Below are 17900 nucleotides of genomic sequence, written 5' to 3'. Positions count from 1 at the left end.
CACCTTGGAAGATTTGAAAACTTTTAGGTCCGTAGAAGTATTTCTGAAAATAGCTGACAAATCCTCTGAAGTTTGGGACAGGCCATCCTCCATCCTGGAAGCAGAGCCCTACTTTAACAAATAGATAAAAGCCAAGAAATAGGTTAGGAACATAAGAAAACAACAGAAAAACATTGTGACCATAGAAAAAACTACTCTCATGACAAGGAAGATCAAAACACACACTCAGAAGATAGCAAAGTCAGAAATTCCTGTATCTAAAGCTAAGAAAAACAGGAATTGGTCCCAGACCATGGAAGAGTTCAAAAAGATTTTGAAAATCAATTAAGAGAGGTGGAGGAAAAATTGGGAAGAGAAATGAGATTAATGCAAGAAAATTATGAAAAATAAGTCAACCGCTTGGAGAAGAGACAAAAAAAAAAATACAGAAGCAAATAACACCCTAAAAAATAGATTAGACAAAATGATAAAAGAAATACAAAAAGCCAATAGGAGAATGCCTTAAAAAGCAGAAGCACAAAAATGCATTGAGGAAAAAAAATCTTTCTAAAAATTAGAATTGGCCAGATGGAAAAGGAAGTACAAAATCTCACTAAAGAAAATAATTCCTTAAAAATTAGAATTAAGCAAATGAAAGCTAGTAACTTTATGAGAAACAAAAAAACAAAACAAAACCAAAAGAATGAAAAAATATGAGAAAATATGAAATATCTCATTGAAAGGACAACTGACCTGGAAAATAGGTGAGATAATTTAACAATTATTAAGCTACCTGAAAGTCATGACCAAAAAAATAAAAAAGATTCTATACATCATTTCAAGAAATGATCAGGAACAGAGGGCAAATGGAAATTGAAGGAATTCACTAAGAAGCTCCCAAAATGAAAACTCCCAGTAATGTTATAAGCCAAATTCCAGAGCTCCCAGGTCAAGAAGAGAATATTGCAAACATCCAAAAAGAAATAATTCAGGTATCATGGAGAAAAAGAACAGCACAAAATTTAGCATTTATACATTAAAGGATCAGAGAACTTGAAACACAGAAAGCAAAAAAGGTAGGATTACAACTACAACTAAGAATCTACCTACTAAGCAAAACTGAATTTAATCCTCCAGGAGAAAAAATTGGACATTCAGTGAAATAGAAGATTTTCCAGCATTCTTGATGAAAAGACCACAGCTAAATAGAACATTTGTCTTTCAGCAGCAAGACTCAAGAGAGGCATAAAAATAGTAAACAGGAAAGAGAAATCATAAGGGACTCACTTAAGATGAAACTGTTTACATCCCTCCATGGGAAGATGATACTTATAACTCATATGAACTTTCTCATTATTAAGGCAGTTAGAAGGCATATTTATAGACAGAGTATATGTCTGAGTCGAATATGAAGTGATAATATCTAAAAAAAAAATAAAATTAAGAGGTGAGAGAGTTATGTACTGAGAGAAAGGGAAAGAAAAAGATAGAATGGGGTAAATTCTTTCACATTAAAGAGGCAAGAAAAAGCTTTTACACTGGAGGGGAAAGAGAGCAAAAGGGCTAGGAGGGAGAGGGAGTGAACCTTACTTAATCTCATCTCAGTTGGCTTAAAGAGGGAGTGACATACATATTCAATTGGGAATTGAAATTTCTCTTACCCTACAGGAAAGGAAGAGAGGAAGGGGATAAATGAAGAGGGATGGAGGGGCAGTGAGAGAAGGAAAGACATATTGGGGAGGGTATAGTCCGAAGCAAAACACTTAAGGAGAGAAAGGATGAAAGAAAATAGAATAAACAGGAGGAATGGTATAGAAGGAAATACAATTAGCAATAGTAACTGAAAAAAAATTTAAGCATGTTTCTCTGAAAAAGGCTTTATTTCTTATACATAGAGAACTGGGCAAAATTTATAAAATTTATAAATTCCTCAATTGATAAATTACCAAAAGTTATGAATAATTACCAGATGAAATAATCAACATTATTTATAACCATATGAAAAAATGTTTTAACTCACTGTTGATAAGAGAAATGAAAATTAAAACAATTCTGAGGTACTACCTCATTCCTACTAAACTGGCTAAGAAGATAGAAAAGGAAAATTACAAATGGTGGAGGGGATCCGGGGAAAATGGACAATCAGTGCATTGTTGGTGGAGTTGGGAATTGATTATCCATTCTTTAGAACAATTTGGAACTATACCCAAAGCAATAGCACTACTAGATCTGTGTCCCAAAAGAGATAAGAAATAAAAAGGAAAAAGACTTATGTATAAAAACATTTATAGTAGCTCATTTCTAATGGCAAAGAATTGAAAATTGAGGGTTCATAGTATATGATTATGAAGGAATATTATTGTGCTATAAGAAATGATGAGCAGGATGCTCTCAGAAAAACCTGGAAAGATTTACATGAGCTGATGCAAAATGAAAAGTACTATGTATAAAGTAATACCAATATTATAGGATGATCATTTGTGAATGACTTAGTCATTCTCAGAAATACAGTGATCCAAGACAGCTCTGAAGGACTTAGGATACAAAATGCTATCCATCTCCAGAGAAAAAATTGATGGTGTCTAAATACAGATTGAAGCATACTTTTTGTCATTATTTCTTGAGAGTTGTTTTGGTTTAGTTTTTGCTTTTTTTGGTCTATGTTTTCTTTTACAACATGACATATACATGTATAATTTATATCAAATTGCTTGCCTTCTCAACAAGGGAGGTTTGGGAAGAGAAGAAAGAAGAGAATTTAGAGCTCAAAGTTTTTAAACAATATTAAAATCTATTTTCACATGTAATTGGGGCAAAATGAAATACTAAATAAATTTTTTTAAAAGAAAAGAAGAATAAATAAATTAGTCCATGACCATGAATTTTAAGAATCTCTGAACTAGGTAATCTCTGAGGTCCCTTCCTGCTCTAAATCAGGTCCTGTAAGCTGATATTTAGACTGAAAAAAAAGATGACTTGGAGGATGTCAGTTATTTCCAAAGATATGAAGCATTATTTTATGAAAATCTCTTTTCATTCATGAAAAATCTCTTTTTGATAGTATCTGGATTATAAATCATGCCTCAGATGCTTGCCACATCAGTCTAGTATTTGTTAAGCACATAGTATGTATCAGAAACTGTTGTTAAGGAGCTCACTGACCAGTGAAGGAAACAATAGGCAAAAAAATCATGTTATGTGTATATACTTATGTATAAAAAATTATGTCTATGTATAAACAAGATTTAGACACAATAAACTAGAGACAATCAACAAAGGGAAAATATAATTAAGGAAGATTAGGGAAATGTTTTTCCCCTTCCATATTTCCACTTTTTTCTAAGGTGCTAAATTTAATATATGCTTAGTAAATTATACATAATGGGGCTGGGGGGAAAAGAATGCTTTGGAGTTAGTATTGGTTTCTTGACCTAAAAATCTACTATTTACTATTTAATAAATTAATGATGATAAGAGTTAACAAAAACTTTTGATGCTATACTTCTGTTTTACAGACATATTTAGAGCCTGTTTATTTTTATATCTACACTTTATTTGGACTCCAAGCAATGTATGTCACAGCTCTTTATGTAACCAGCTGGCTTCTTAGTGGAACATGGTTGTCAGGGCTCTTAGCAGCTTTCTGGTATGTTATAAATAGGTGAGTTGGATTGATATTTCTCTATATATATATATATACATATTTCCTTTTTTGGATGGTAAAAATAAGATTATATTTAATAGCATAATATGGTAGACAGAGTGTTAGACTTGGAGTAAAGAAAACTGGATTCAAATACTGCCTCTAACACTTATTTACTCTGTGACCCTGGGCAAATTTTGAATCTCACTTTCCTGACTTCCAAAATGAAGATACTATAAAACTTGTAGTTTCTACTTTAGAAGAGTTGTGAATTTTAAAACTTCAAAACCCATTATAAATCTTAAAGTGCTGTATAATTGTTAGCTATTATTATTTATAAACAAAAGTGTACTATTTTCTCTTCAACAAATAATGGCTTATTCTGTATTTTTCTGATGACAGTTTTATTTTTCCTTCAGAATACTTATTTTCTGGTTTAGTAAAATGAAAAAAAAAATCCACTTTGGATACAAGTTATTTCCATCTTATTTCAGGTGGTCTTCACATCCTGCCAGGATAACTACAGTAACTTCCTAATTGGTTTCCCTGCTTTGTCTTTCCTCTTTCTCATCAGTTCTCCATGTAGATAGAAAAGTGATTCTAAGAAATCTCCTGTTTTGCTAAATCTATTAAGTGATTCTAGAAAATCTCCTAACCAGGAAATTCTGACTATGTCACTTCCATACTCAATAAACTTCAGTAGTTCCCTACTTCTGGGATCAAATAGAAAATTCTTTGGTCTTTTACAGTTTTGCTCGAATACCTTCTTTCCATCTTTAATATACATTGATTCCCCTCTTATATTCTGTGGCTCAGCCCTATATCTATGATTTTAAACAGGCTGTGCTCCATTCCTGAAATTCACTCCTTTCTCCTCTCCCAACTCTTACAATTCCTTCTTCTCTGCACAGCTCAGCTCAGGCACTACTTTCTACCTTTCCTGAGGCCCCAGCTACAAAGTACCCTCTTTCTATTCTTTTATATATACTATACAAACTCTACTTACTTGTTTGTCCTAAGTTTCATGAGGGTAGGATTTATTTAGTTTTTATCTTTATATCTCAGCATGATACATGGCACATACAACAAATGAGTAGAGGCAAATTTTAATTTCAAATTTGTCATTAACTTCCCATGTAATCTTAGGCAAGCTGTCTACCTTTTCTATACTTTAGTTTGTTCAACTATGAAGTGAATATAATAGTACCAGCCTTTCCTACCTTATGGAATTCTTTTGAGGTTTAATTAAAAAAAAAAGCATACAGTATGCACTAAATAAACTTTTTTTAATTGAATTGAAATAATTTTAAAGCATAATTCATTACATAGAAGCAATATGTTAGTGAGATTAAACTTTGTAAACTATAGTCTTACAAAATAGTATCTATTTGCAAAATTCTATATATTTAGTTGTTTTTCAAGTAAATTGAAATACTGCTAGATCTAAAGCATCATAATTTAACATGAAGGTAGTAGTGCTTTTATAATAGGAACTCTAGCTATATCAGGAATAATGTTTTTTTAACAATGAAGTTATTTTTAGTTGATATGAAGAGTAACTATTTAAATTTTACTAATGATAACTTATGAGAGATTTCTTGATAGATGCAACTACAGAGACATCCAATTCAGGGATCTTCTGATTTTCAGTATCAAGCAAGGGATAAAAGAGGATGATGAATGCTTACCAAAGGTAAGCATTGTCATAATGCCATAAAGGAATCCCAAGGGGAGCAGGGATTCCATGTAGTCAGATCCTCCAGATGCTCCTGATTACTATTGACATTGTGTTGATAAAATTGTCTCAAAATGCTACAAGGTTTCCTCAGGCCACTCAAAAAGGATCAGTCTACTTAATACTTCCTAACTGTGTGATCCTGGGCAAGTTACTTAACCCCAATTGCCTCTGCAAAAACAAATAACAAAAATACAAACAAAAACCAAAAAGGATTGGTCTGACAATATACACAGGGAAAAAACATAAGTGGATAAAGAATTTTTATTGAATGAATTGAAGTATGAGTTTGATGAACAGTCTGTTGAGTAAAATTTTTCATACACATATCTTGGACAAGCATTACAGATAAACAATGAACTGGACACAGAATTAATTATACAATGGTATGTTTATGAGGAATTGTGTGATGCTTTCAGTAATTCCATTTTTTACTACTATTTCTGGAAATTTCTGTTTTGTACAGAATAGATACCACAAGAGTAGAGTTCACCATTCCTTTGAGAGAGAACTGGGCCCTGCCATTCTTTGCAGTTCAGATAGCAGCAATTACATATTTGCTGAAACCACACTTACAGCCTCTTTGTGAAGTAAGTTCTTAATATCATTTTTTTAGAAGCTATCCAATTTTGTTTAAACCATGTGTTAATTTAGGTCTTCCTCATTTGAGCTCTTTCTTGATCAATATTAATAAACCTACAAGTTTTGTGTAAAACTCCCCAAAATCTATCCATTTATTGCTCTTCAGATTTTGCCCAGTAGACATACTATATAAGAGTGTCTCACTGTGGAGTGTCACATTAGGAAGTTTAGAGGAATTTTCAAAGTAATATTTATAGCTGTTGCATAAATTTTGAATAACATTCAAATTTATTCATTTATATATATATATATATATATATATACATATAAATTTGAATAAAATTTCTTTTATTTAGTTTAGAGAGACATTGACTTGTTTCTGAAAGAAACCTATGTATAAAAGCTTTTGTCACTAGAGGCATGTAAATAATCTCAAAATTTTTCTTTTTTTAGAAGCTGACTCTCCTTGCAGTGTTCATATCTACTTTTCTCTTTAGTCTGACATGGCAGTTTAATCAGTTTATGATGCTGATGCAATCATTAGTTTTATTCATACTGGACTGTCTGAATATGCTTCCTACAACAAAGGTAAACTTCGCATTTTTCTTAGTAAATGTTCATTGAAGGTTTTATTTATTCAATATTCAGTATCTAAGAATTAAACTAGCTACTTCAGTGCTTACTAATAATAATTTAAATCAATCAAATATTCTTGTGAATAAAGTTGATTACTTTTAACTATTCATAGGATACAAATGATATTTTACAGAATTTTATTTGATTCTTGTTTTACCTTCATTCTGCATATTTTGAATTAGAACATATAATTGTACTTATAAATATATTGAGGTCAATTTTAGTCCTTTTAAAAAATAATTCACATTTAAAAGTAAAAGAGAACCATCTTAGCAATATTTTGTATTTTATTTTAGGGATGTTAGTGTGTTTTGTAAAAATGCAATTAGCTAAAGCCACACACTGAAGATTCTTAAAGTCTTTAATCTGTCTCTCAACCTATATTGCTGCCATTTACCACAGACTGTGAAATTTTAAATGAAAAGATACTTGAGTCCCAGCTCTGCAGTTTACTTTGTGACCTTAGGCAAGACCTTAGCCAACCTTTCCACATTTATTTCTCATCTATTAAATGAGGATAATAGTACTTTATGCTATCTACCTCACAAAGTTGTTGTGGGGAAAGTGCTTTGTAAAACTCAAAGCTGCTTTATAAATGTGTGTTATGATATACTGAATAGCTACCCAGTTATTTAGCTAGGGTTTACTGAAGTCTCACTTTATACAAGATTCTGCTTACTTGTTAGGGATACAAAGATGAATAAGATAGTCTTATTATAGCTAGAATTCTAGTAAAGGAAATCAATAAGCACAAATAATTTCTAAATTCATAATTTCATAATAGAAGTTAAGTTTTAACTTAAGCAATACTTTTAGCACTGATAATAAATATATGTCTAAATAATTTAATTTTAAAATACAGGTATTCAGCACATTTATTGATTAAAAATGGAATGTGGGCATAATTTCATATAACATGTACAAGTTTAACAATAACAAATTAGAGTACTATTTCAGAAAAAATAAAGTTACCAAAATATGTTTAGTGTATATCATGTACCTGCATGCACTGTGTCCTTAGTGTGTTATATAGCGATATAATACCTGCTTTCAAAGATCTTACCAAGTAGTTGGGTGAAGCAAAATAAAAATATTAAAAGATAATTAACCAACAAGGAAAAATACACTAAGTGCTGTCAAGTATTCAGAAGAAAGGAAGGTTTTATGAGAGGTGTGTGTAGAACCTAATAAAATAAAGTTGGCAACTCAATTGAATTCTTCCCAATTTCCCTCCAAACAATTTTAAAGTAATCCCTTAAATTGAATTCTGGAGTGGCTGAACCAACAAAAAATTCTCCAGTTCAAGACAACTTAGAAGGTTGGTGAGAAAGGTCTCTCTCATCAGAGTAGTCAGACTTGGAAGTCCAACCCAGACCACATGCTCAAGCGTACTGGAGGCAGGCCTCAAAGATAGTTCAGCAGCAGTAGCTTTGGGAGCCCTCAACCCACAAATGGTAAGGGGGAGGGACAAATGGTCAGAAGGAGATCACAGAGGACTCTCTGCTGTCACTGAATACATGACTGTCACATTACCCATATACAGGTATGGGTTGCAGTCCCAGAACTAAGAAATTACCAACTAACTAGTGCTGACGGCAGCAGTGGCCCCGGTCTAAGTCCCAGAACAGAGAAGAATGTAATCACTGATCAAAAAGCAGTGACTATACCTTCTCCTTAGATCATGCCACTTTGGAGAATCAAAACCCCACAAAGCCATTTCCCCCAGCCTTGCTCCTCACAGCTAACTCTGAAATTAATAGCAGAAAAGGATTTAATCTTGGGACAGTGCTCCCTTCACCCCAGAAGCAATGCCCAAGTTTAATATAAAGTTGTAAGTCAAAAATTAGACTGGGCAAATGAGCAAACAACAAAAGAAGAATCTGCTCATAGAAAGTTACTGTGATCACAGGGAAGATCAAAACATAAACCCAGAAAATGACAATAAAGTTAAAACTACTACATGTAAAACTTCAAAGAAAAAAAAAATGGTCAAAAACCCCAAAAGAATTCCTGGAATGTTTGGAAAATAAATGAGAGGGAGAGAAAAAATTGGAAAAAGAAATGAAAATGATGCAAGAAAATCATGAAAAAAGAATCAAAAGCTTGGTAAAGGAGGCACACACAAAAAAAATCTGAAGAAAATAACTCCTTAAAAAAAAATTGGCCTAATGGAAGAGGAGGTACCAGAGCTCACTGAAGAAAGTAATTCCTTAAAAATTAGAATTGGACAAGTGGAAGCTAGTGACTCTATGAGACATTAAGAAACTATGAAACAAAATCTCAAGGATAGAGAAAATGAGAAATACCTTATTGTAAAAATTAAATTGAGGATCTAATGTGAAATATCTCATTGATAAAATAAATTAGCTTGAAATTAGGATGAGAAGAGATAATTTAAGAATTATTGGACTACCTGAAAACCATGGTTCAAAAAAAAAAAAAAGAACCTGGATATTATATTTCAAGAAATTGCCCTGATAGGCAAAATAGAAACCAAAAAACTCCACCAATCACATCCTGAAAGAAATCCCAAAATGAAAACTTCCAGAATTATTATAGCCAAATTCCAGAGCTTGCAGATCAAGGAGAACATATTGCAAGCAGCCAGAAAGAATTTAAATATCATGGAACAACAGTCAGGATTAACAGAAGATTTAGTAGCTGTTATAGCAAAACATCAAAAGACTTGGAATATGGTATTTTGGATGACAGAGGAGCTAGTGTTGCAATCAAGAATCACCTAGCCAGCAAAACTGAGTATAATCCTTTAGGGGGAGAGAGGGATATTTAATAAAATAGAGACCTTTCAAAACATTCCTTACCAGAGCTGAATACAAAATTGACTTGTAGAAGCTTTAAAAAAGGCAAACAGAAAAAAGAAATCATAAGAGAATAAGGTTGAACTGTTTATATTCTTACATAGAAAGATAATAAGAACTTTATTATTATTATTAGAGCAGTTAGTAGTCTATAAACTTAACAGTCTAAGTGTAATGGATGATTATTTATGAAAATACAAATATCCCAGTTTTAAAGAAATAAGAGAATACTTAAATAACACTATGTGAGAAAAAGAAATTAGGCTATTAATGAGCTTCCTGAGTAAAATATTTTTAGGGCCAGATCAATTCAGAAGTGATATCAAACTTTTTTTAAGGAGGCAGTTGGGATTAAGTGACTTGCCATGATCAACTACTAAGTATCTGAGGCTAGATTTGAACTTGAGTTCTCCTGACTCGAAGTCTGGTGTTTTATCTATGGAATCACCTAGCTACTCCTCAAACATTTAAAAAAAACATTAATTTCAATATTATATAAACTATTTGGGAAAATACACAAAAGAGGAGTTGTACAAGATTCTTTTTATGACACAAATATGGTGTTGATAACTAAACCAGGAAAAGCAAAAACAGAAAGAAAACTATAGACCAATTCCTTAAAGGAAACAAATGCAAAAAAAAGTTAAATAAAATATTACCAAGGATAATAGCAATATTTCACAAAGATTATACTCTGTGACCAAATGGGATTGATACCAGGAATGTGGGGCTACTTCAGTATTAGGAAAACTATGAGCATAATTAGTCACATCAATACAAAATTAACAAAAATTACTCAGTTCTCTTGATAAAGGCAGAAAATAATTTTTATAAAATATATTTATTCCTATTAAAAACCACTGGAAATCACAGGAATAAATGGAGCTTTCCTTAAAAATGATAAGTAGTATCTATCTTAAGCTCCAAAAGGTTAGAAGTGAAGGATGTCCATTATTACTACTATAGAAATGCTAGCTTATAGCAGTTAGTAAAGAAAAAGAAATTAAAGGAATTAGAATAATAATAGGCAGGGGGGGGGTAAGTATTATTCCTTATAGATGATATCATGGTATACTTAGAGAATCCTAGAGAATCAATCAACTAAAAAACTAGTTGAAATAATTAACAACTTCAGTAAAATTTCAGGTTTTAAAATAAACACACAAATCATCAGCATTTCTATATGCTACCAACAAAATCCAGCAGGAAGAGATATAAAGAGAAATTTCATTTGAAGCAACATAAAATATTTAGAAATCTACTTGCGAAGACAAATCTGGGAACTATGTAAACACAATTACAAAACACTTCACACAACTAAAGCCAAATCTAAACAATTGGAAAAATAATTGCTTATGGGCAGGTTGAGCCCATAAATATGACAATTCTCCCTAAATTAATTTACTTTTTTAGTGCCATAACAATCAAACTATCAAAATATATCTCATAAAGCTAGGGAAAAAATGGAACCCAATTCATCAGGACAAAGAAGTCGTCGAGAATAGAAAAGGAAATCAATAAAAAATGTGAAGGAAGATCTCAAACTCTACTATAAAATAGTAATCATCAAAACAGTCTGGTAAAGACTAATAAATAAAATGGTAGATCAGTGGAATAGAGTAGATATGCAAAACAGTGTAGTAAGTGACCATAATCATCTAATGTTTAACAAACCTAAAGATCTAAGCTTTTGGAACAAAAACTCATTATTTGACAAAAATTTCTAAGAAAACTGAAAACACTGGTAGAAACAAGGTATAGATTAATGCCTTAACATGTGCCAAGGCGAGATCAAAATGGGTACATAATTTTAACATGAAGTGTGATACCATAAGCAAATTAAGGAAGCATGGAATAGCTTACTTACCAGTCAGATCTGTGAATAAGGGAAAAGTTTATGACTAAACAACAGATAGAGAGCATTACAGAAAGTAAAATGCATAATTTTGATTATATTAAATTAAAAAGTATTTGCACAAGCAGATACAACGTAAACAAGATTAGAAGAAAAATAGAAAACTTTCCCCCAAAAAATTATAGCAACTTTCTCTGACTTCATTTCTTAAATATGTAGAGAATGAAATAAAATCTATAAGAATACTAGTCATTCCCCACTTGACAAATGGTCAAATGATATGAACAGGCAATTTCCAGAATCAAATCTATGGTCATTTTTTAAAATGCTGTAAATCATTATTGATTTACAGTGTAAATATAAATTAAATTAAATATATAAAATAAATATAAATATAAATATAAATTAAAACAACTTTGAAGTACCACCTCACCTCTGTCAGATTGGCTTATATGACAGAAAAGAGAAATGACAAATATTAATGGGTTTATGGCAAAATTAGGACACTAATGCACTACTAATGAAGTTTTGAACTGATTCAACCACTCTGGAGAGCAATTTTGAAAATATGCCAAAAGGCTATAAAACTGTATACCTTTGATCCAGCAACACCAATATTAGACTGAATCCCAAAGAGTTCAAATGTAAAGAACCTATATAAGCAAAAGTATTTCTAGCAGCTCTTTTAAGTGATGGCAAAGAATTGGAAATTGAGTGGATGCCCATCAATTGGGGAATGGCTGAACAAGTTGTATATAATTGTGATGAAATATAACATGCTATAAGAAATAACAATCATGAGGGTTTCAGAAAAATATACAAAGACTTATATGAACTGATGTAAAAAGAAGTGAACAGAAGTTTAAAAAATACTATTTTACATTAACAGCAATATTGATGTATAATGATCAATTGTGAATGACTTAGCCAGTCTGAACCATATAATAATGCTAGATAATTCTGAAGAACTTGTTATAAAAAATGCTATACATCTCTGGAGAAAGAACCAATGGAAGAGTGGATGTAGAAAGAATTGTACATTTTAAACTTTATATTTCTTGTGGTTTTGGTCTGTGTTTTCTTTTGCATCATGGCTAATATGAAATATGTTTTCCATGACTACACATATATATTCTATATCTAATTGCTTACTATTTCAAAGGAAATGGGTTGTGAAAGAAAAGAGAGAATTTAACACTCATAATTTTTAAAATGAATGCTATAAATTAATTTTACATATAATTTGGAAATATGTGTGAATATATATGTGTGTATAAATATATAGATAGATACTTATATATACATATGAGTGCGTGCATGTGGGGGGGTAGAGGTGTGGAGGGGTGAATATGGAAGCTGTCATTATAATAATGAGATTTGAGCTGGCTTCTGAAAGATGGGTCAGTTTGAGTTGTTATAGTGCTTTCCCAATTAAAACAATTTTCAATTAAGCAAGACTTTTATTTATTTATACTCAGCATTTTTTCCCATGATTTTATATATCAGATCATTATGTTTAAAAGCCACAGTACTAAATTACTTGGTCTATACTTTATAAACATTTTATTCATATATTAACTTACATTAGCATAAATTAGCTTACAAATTTTAAAATTATACATCATAAAGTTTCTTTAATTTGATTAACACCTGTAATACAGATTATCTTTGGGGAGAAAGTTATTTGATTGCTGTTTGGTTATCTGTGACCAATTTCTTTGCTAGCTTCTCCATACATTTTTCTAAAAAATAAACTTTTGAGCTTACCTTTAATTATATTATTGTAAATGATGCATTGTATGTTTATATATTTTTTGAAGACTCTGTATTAAAGATTAGGAAAATGATCACTAGGAAAATATATCAGAGTCAGTGTAACCTGTCTGTTGTTACAGTGCTACATCTGTCAGATAAACTGTTAAAACACAATAACTATTTGTTTTATCTTAGGAGTATGTGAATGTTATCTTGACAATCTAGGAGCCACCTTCAGGCAGGTACAGCATATATGTACGAAGAAGGAACTAAGAGTATAAGGGGGGGGGGGGGGGGGGGGGGGGAAAAAGGGGGAGGGGGAAAGGGGGGGGGAGAGGAGCAGAATTGGCCAGATTATTATTAGACAAGCAAGTTAAGTTTTACTCTGGAGGCATTTAAGTTTGTTATGGAACAATGGCCATCACCAATTCACCGAAATAAAAACATAAAACATTTATAAAGATAAAATTTGAGACTTTATTATATTTTCCTTTGAGATTTTCTCATTAAAGCCTTCTAATTCCCAATTGATAATAAGTGAATATTTTCTGAATGCTTACTTAAGGTTATGGCAGAAACATTAATTAGTATAATAATAGGTATAAATTAGAAGTAGTAATGGGAGAAATACAAGAAGTCATTTCTGTTGCAGCCATCAGTGAACTTTTGACTACTTTCAGGGTGGTCACATGATATATAATCACATAAAAAATATGACCCTTACTCTCTTATCATATAAATATTTGAAAAATAATCTTACATATTAGCATAGATCCCAATATAATTATAAAGAGCAGTTTTTCAATTTTTTTTACTTTTTCCTAAATTTTTCGTCCAAAGAAAACACCTATAAAACCTAAAAACCCAAATCTTCTGACCAGCACACCAGAAAAAAGATTACTTATGTAGAAAAATTCATGTGTTTTTTAAAAGTAATTTGAATTAAGTTCAGCCCTGATGTGATCAGTTTACTGGAAACATCAGGAATGTTGAGTTAGTTGGCTTCCTTGTGTTTTGTGCTGTCCCCCCACCTCCCAGTTTGTCTGAGTCTATAGTTCTTAATTTTGGTCCCTCAGATTATTGTCTCAAAAAAAAAAAGTGGAAAGGAGGGAGCAGAGCATGTGAAACAAGGAGAAAATGGAAGACGAAGGGAATATATGTTGCTACGGTATTGAGAAATTGATCCCTCATTATAAAGTAATGAAACTGATTTTCTCATGTGGTTGATAGATTCCTTCTGAAAGCATTTCTGAAAAAGAAGTTTAAAAAAAAAAAACTTAAACAAAGGCAGTGTTGCTTGAATAATTTTCCAAGAGTCTATTTTGGCAGATAACACTCATTTGTATTAATAAGAACTGGTATGAATTTTTTAAAACTCTAGACTCATAATTGAAAGTAACTTTTAATCCTTAAATATAAAAGGTATTGTGTGCAGTCCATTATTATAAGGATAAATTGTATTCACTTGAGAATGGATGTCGGATAAAATTCAATGCTATGTACCTTTCAGTACAATTGCAAACCTCACTTTAAAATTTTTTTATGTGGGCATGTTTCCATTCTGGTAAAATGCAGATGAACATGGTCTTTGAGATGAAGTCACTACGCACAGTAGATGGAACTTAAGTAACTAGTTGTTTTAAATGATTTAAAGTCTCCTGGCCCCAGATGAAGTGAAAGAAATGGAAATGTTTATCTTAGAAAAGAAAAGATTGAGGAAGATATGATCACATAGCTTCACATATTTGATGAGCAGTCATGAATTATAATTCCAGAGAGCAGAATAAGAACTAATTAGATAGAAGTTACATGAAGGCAGATTTCAGTTTCAATTTAAGAAAGAATATCCAATCAAATATAACCATACATATATGGAATGATTTATCTTATGAGCTAGTGAATTCCTTATTACTAAAAGCCTTTAATCAAGGATATTATGCTGGGGATTTCTAATTCAAATAAAGCATTGGGATAGATGGCTTCTGAGATTACTTTTAGCCCGTAAGATTCTGTACTAGGTTGTTTGTTGATTAAAAAAAAGTAAGTGCCTGTCTTTTGTGTAGACTATTTCCAAATGCCTTCTGTGTGATTTTATAATCATTTTAAGTGGTGAATTCTTAGTAGAATATATTTATCTAACTTATCATTACCATTTTTGACTTGGCAGGTTACATGGCTATATGTTATCCAGGTGACAAGTTTACTCTTGGTCTGTGTCCTTCAGTTCTTTAATTCCATGATCCTTGGATCTTTGCTTATAAGTTTTAATTTCTCAGTGTTAATAGCAAGAACATTTCAGGTATGCATCTTTTTGTTTTTATTGTAAATGTATTTTAAGTGAATAAAATTCCATTTATTAAGTACTTATGTGCAAAGTATTGTACCAAGTGCTGGGAATATAAATAGCAAACAAGTCCCAACTCTCAGGGAGCTCTGATTCTCATGGGAAGAGAACTCTTAGGGGAAGTTTTAGCTAGAAGTCAAGTGAACAAATACACAGTAGCTCAGTAGATATTAATTCTTTTTAAATGTCATGTCCACTATAAAACCATATCTTGATTTTCTGTTTCCGACGTACCAAGGATCTTCAACTAGGACATAAACACTAATTAGAGGTGTTTCACAGGGCTCTGTTTTAGACAAGCTTCTCCTTTCTGTATATACTGTTTCATTAGGGGATTTCATCCACTCCTGTGGATTCAGTTATCATTCTCAGATAGACTTATCCAAAGCTAACACCTTGTGACCACCCAGTCTTGCTTCTCCAGCCACCTGCTAGATATTTCACACTTGTAGATCCTAGAGCCTTAACCTCAGCATGCTAAAAAACGGAACTCGACCTCCCTCCGTCTCCTCAATGTCAGTACTCTTCCTCTTAAGGCTGCCACAGTACTCCCAGGCAGGCAGGCTCACCCCTTAGCTAACCCGTTGTCAGGCCATGCCAGTTTTACCTTCCTACCATCCGTTATGTATTCCCCCTTCTCTCCTTGGGCACTGCCAGCACTCTGGTCCCCATCACTTCAGATCTGGACAGTTAGAATAGCCCAGCGTTGATTCTGCCTTAAGTCCCTCCCCACCTCCTCTGTCCTCCAATTGGCTGTCAAATTGAACTTCCTACAGTATATATCTGACTGCTCCCATCAACTCCAGAATAAAATGCCAAGTCTTCTTTTTTGCTTATAAAACCGGCCTTAATCTAACCCCTTCCTGCATTTCCAGTCTTCTTACCCAAAACACTCTTCCACATACCCTGATGCAGTGACACTGACCCACTCAAGCTCCATCTCCCTACTCTAGGTTTTTCTCTGGTTGTCCGCCATGCTTAACACTCAACCTCTTGCCGTCTCTGGCTTCCTTCAAGTCTCAGCTACAATCCCACTTAATTCAGGGAAACCTTCTTACCCTCCTTAATCTTAGTCTCTTCCCTTTGATGATTATTCCTTATTTATCTTGTGTCTATCTGGCTTGTACGTGGTTTGTGACAGGTCATCTTTCCCATCAGACTGTTAGTTTCTCCAGAACAGACTTTTCTTTATGTTTCTTTTTATCCAGTCTTAGGCATGTGGTAGGCACTTAATGAAGTGTGACTGACTGACTGGTGAGGGAGGGGAGTTGCTTCTCCACAACAGTTTCTCCCTTAGGGATGGCTTCAAGGGATAGGTAGGAAAAATGTCTAGTCATTTAGGGGGCTCTGCTATTGTAATGGCTCTTGTGTTTAAGGCTCTAGGCTGTCTTCAGCAGCATCTGAGGGGGAGACTGTAAATCAAGATAATAGTGGGTGGAGGTGGTCTGACTTCCCTGGCATTTGCTGCCTCCCCTGGCACTTGCTGCCTCCTGTCTTTTTCCCTTGGAGGCAAATAACTACATACATAATTTTTAAAACAAATTTATTCTTCTGCCCTACATCATTTTTGCACAGAAGATGGGAGAAATATATATGATTAAATTCCCATGACAAAACATTAAAAGTTACTGTTTGTGTTTCTTTGAAGTAAGCTATTCAGACATTGGGTTCAAGAGACTTTTCTCTGTTGCCTCTCCTCTACCAATAACCTGGAATCTTAACAAGTCTTAGAATAGAGCCAGGACCACTTTTTTTTAAAAAAGGAAGTCCTAGAGATGTCCTATTGAAACTTATATTTCATTGACCATAGCTAAAAAGTACTGACTTAAAGGTAAGAAAATCAATTTTAAAAAATATTTCCATTGCTTCCATAATATAAATAGATCATCAACTTTTAAAGCAACTTTGTTCCTTTATGGAAATTATGAATTTAGAGCCTTTTTTGGAATTGTGTAACTATATCATTTGATTTTATACTACTTACCTCCAAAGTGGAGCAATGTGAGATGTTTCTTTCTTTAGTTTTTGTTTTACATATTTATAATAATTTCATATTAATTTGGGAAGTTAGAATTAAAAAAAAAATTTCAGACTCATCTCAAAGTGAGCAAATAATCCTTTTATCCCCCAAATTAAGAAGAGCAGGCATTGACTAATACCTAATTACTGTTCATAAGTTTTTACTTACTTGGGTAGATCCTGTTTTTTTTTTTATGTTGAAGCTATTGTCATTCACCTTTGATCCACATTATCTAAATAGAGATTCATTTTCTATTTTTGGAAGAAAAAGAATTTACTTTATTTTAAAATCTTGATTATAGTACTTACTATTGATAAAATACCATTCAAATTGTAACAAAAAAAAAAAGATCCTGTGTTACAATGGCTAATTATTAAGTAACAATAGTAATCAACTTTAATTATATTTGATATTTTTTGAACTTTATCAGATGTGACATGTAAGATAATGTATGGTATTGATCACTTTATTAGCATATTCGAGAATACAAAAGCAGCTTTCCTAAGTAATAAAGAACATGATTTCCACAGCA

General features: G+C 32.3%; 1 protein-coding gene across 3 annotated transcripts in view; it reads left to right on the top strand.

The window, feature by feature from the left end:
- DPY19L3 (dpy-19 like C-mannosyltransferase 3) overlaps positions 1–17900 on the top strand; it is a 91230-nt gene that overhangs the window by 38843 nt on the left and 34487 nt on the right. For all 3 annotated transcript variants that reach the window (XM_023494155.2, XM_031954387.1, XM_031954388.1), the window contains 4 exons: positions 3495–3640; positions 5824–5947; positions 6393–6527; positions 15172–15303. In XM_023494155.2, coding sequence (XP_023349923.1) covers positions 3495–3640; positions 5824–5947; positions 6393–6527; positions 15172–15303 — 537 coding nt within the window. The remainder of the gene's footprint in view (positions 1–3494; positions 3641–5823; positions 5948–6392; positions 6528–15171; positions 15304–17900) is intronic.

This window comes from Sarcophilus harrisii, chromosome 2 (genome assembly GCF_902635505.1).
Source record: "Sarcophilus harrisii chromosome 2, mSarHar1.11, whole genome shotgun sequence".
Lineage (NCBI taxonomy): Eukaryota > Metazoa > Chordata > Mammalia > Dasyuromorphia > Dasyuridae > Sarcophilus > Sarcophilus harrisii.
The sequence above is the reverse complement of the archived record's forward strand: the minus strand, read 5'-3'. Positions and strand labels throughout refer to the sequence as shown.